Genomic DNA, 2,353 nt, shown 5'->3' with positions numbered 1-2,353 from the left:
TCTGACTGGGAGCCCCCAGTGCCAAGATGCCCATCCCCCACTGAAGCTGGTCCTTCCAGGAGGACCCCTGCTGTCTCTGGCACCACACCCGCCCGGCCATCTAGAGGTGTGAAGTCCGGGACAAAGAGGCGGAAGAGGGGAGGTGTGGAACCTGCTGGCAGAGAGGAGGAGGGGTGCTGGCACTCTGTGGAAGAGGAGGATGTGGCCCCACCTCCTCCATTGTTCAGACCAAAAAGGCCACCAGGACCTCAGCTAGACATGACCTCCAAGTACAGCCCCATGCAACTCTTCCAGCTTTTTTTTACCACCTCTGTTGTTGATTCCCTGATCTTCAATACTAACAAGTATGGTGCTAAGAAGCAGGATGGCAAGAAAGAGGCATGGAAGCCCATTTCCGTGGCACAGATGTTCAGCTATTTTTCCATTGTAATTTACATGGGTATTGTAAAGCTGAAGACCCTCAAAGACTACTGGAAAACTGCACCCCTTTATAACCTGCCTTTCCCCACCACTGTCATTTCCTGTAAAAGGTTCCTGAACATCTCACAGGCTCTTCACATCAGTGACCCTCAAGTTGATGAGGAAAACGAGAAGAAGCGAGGCACAGCAGGGTTTGATAGGCTCTGCAAGATCAAACCTCTCTACCACAGTATGGTTGAGGCCTGCAAGACCTATTTTCAGCCCGCCCAGAACCTGTCCATCGACGAGAGGATGGTAGCCTCAAAGGCCAGAATTGGACTAAAACAGTACATGCGTAACAAGCCGACCAAGTGGGGTTACAAGCTGTTTGTTTTAGCCGATTCTGCGTGTGCATACACGTGCAATTTTTTTGTCTATGAGGGGAAGAGCACTTGTGCGACCGGTAAGGGGCTTAGCTACGACTCTGTCATGGAGTTGCTAGATTTTCAGCTCCTGGGGAAGGGCTACAAATTGTTTGTGGACAATTTTTATACAAGCCCTACCCTATTTGCTGACCTCAGGAAGCTGGAGGTGTGGGCCTGTGGCACCATCCGGTCCAATCGAGTGGGCTTCCCCAAGACAAAGGTAAATGACATGCCTAAGCGGGCTGATCGGGGTGCCATGAGATGGATTCGCCAGGATGGACTACTTTTTGTGAAGTGGATGGACACCAGAGAGGTGGTCATGTGCTCCAGTATCCACAAGGCCTTCAGTGGTGATCACGTCGTCCGTCGCGTGAAGGGCGCTACTGGGGCATGGACCACCAAGAATGTCCCCATTCCTGCAGCAATAAAAGACTATAACAAGAGCATGGGGGGTGTAGACCTATCAGACGCACTGATAGGCTACTACAATGTCCTCCATAAAACAAAAAAGTGGTATAAGACATTGTTCTACCATTTTATTGATATTGCTGTAGTGAACTCATTCATACTCCACAGGGAAATGGCAAAGAGCTGTGGGCAGTCCCTCATCTCACAGCTGGCTTTTAGAGAGCTGCTCATCAGCGAGCTTGCTAGCTACAGCAAGTCCACTGAAGCAGCTTCTGTCCCCTCTGGCTCTGTACCTCCTGCTCCTGCAACTGGTGGACTTCACATGCTGAAGTTTATAATTGCAGGCAGGGATGTGCCTCAGGGCAAGAAGGGCTCAGTAGGGAGGCTTCGTTGTGCTCTCTGCCATAAGAAGTCCCCTGTGACCTGTGTGACTTGCGCGGTGACCCTGTGTTTCACACCTGAAAGAGACTGCTATGGGCTTTGGCATCAGCAGCAGGGTATTGTGTAGAGGATTGAGGTCTGCACAACATAAGGCTGTATACTAAAACTGTAAATAGTTCATGTTATTTGTAATGTTTCTAAAATGTAAAAAAAAAAAAAAAAAAAAAATTTTTTTTCCAATAAAATCAAAAAAAAAAGTTTCTGGTGTGTTAGAATTGATTTTTTGGTAATTTGAATATAGTCATTTGCAACAGTGTATCACTGTACCAATTCGGCCACTTGGGTACATTCGGGAAACTTGTGAGGGACACCTGGGTGACCTCATGCTCAAAGTCATGTTCCTCGCTCATTCCTGAAGGTATCCGTCTAAAACTTTGGAAATAATTTGTTGCCCACTTCTGTTATAATTTCAAATTATCTCCAGCATCATATCTCAATGTTTGTCTGATTGTTTGTTCATTTCAATGAACCCACAACTACAAAAGAACAGAAAACGTATGCTTATTTCCTTGTCTTTTCTTCTACCAAATCTATTGTGTTATATTCTCCTACATTAATTTTACATTTCCAAAAACGTCAGAGTGTTTCCTTTCAAATGATACCAAGAATATGCATAACCTTGCTTCTGGGCCTGAGCTACAGGCAGTTAGATTTGGGTATGTCTTCAGGCGGAAATTAAG

The 2,353-nt window shown here is 46.5% G+C and overlaps 1 protein-coding gene across 1 annotated transcript; it reads left to right on the top strand.

Annotated features, from left to right (window-relative positions):
- The first annotated feature begins 258 nt into the window (after positions 1–258).
- LOC115155090 (piggyBac transposable element-derived protein 4-like) lies at positions 259–1,740 on the top strand. Its single transcript, XM_029701869.1, has one exon. The coding sequence runs from the start codon at positions 259–261 to the stop codon at positions 1,738–1,740; it is 1,482 nt and encodes a 493-aa protein (XP_029557729.1).
- The last annotated feature ends 613 nt before the right edge of the window (positions 1,741–2,353 follow it).

This window comes from Salmo trutta, chromosome 19 (genome assembly GCF_901001165.1).
Source record: "Salmo trutta chromosome 19, fSalTru1.1, whole genome shotgun sequence".
NCBI lineage: Eukaryota > Metazoa > Chordata > Actinopteri > Salmoniformes > Salmonidae > Salmo > Salmo trutta.
Note: the sequence above shows the minus strand (reverse complement) of the source record. Positions and strands in the feature narration are given on the sequence as shown.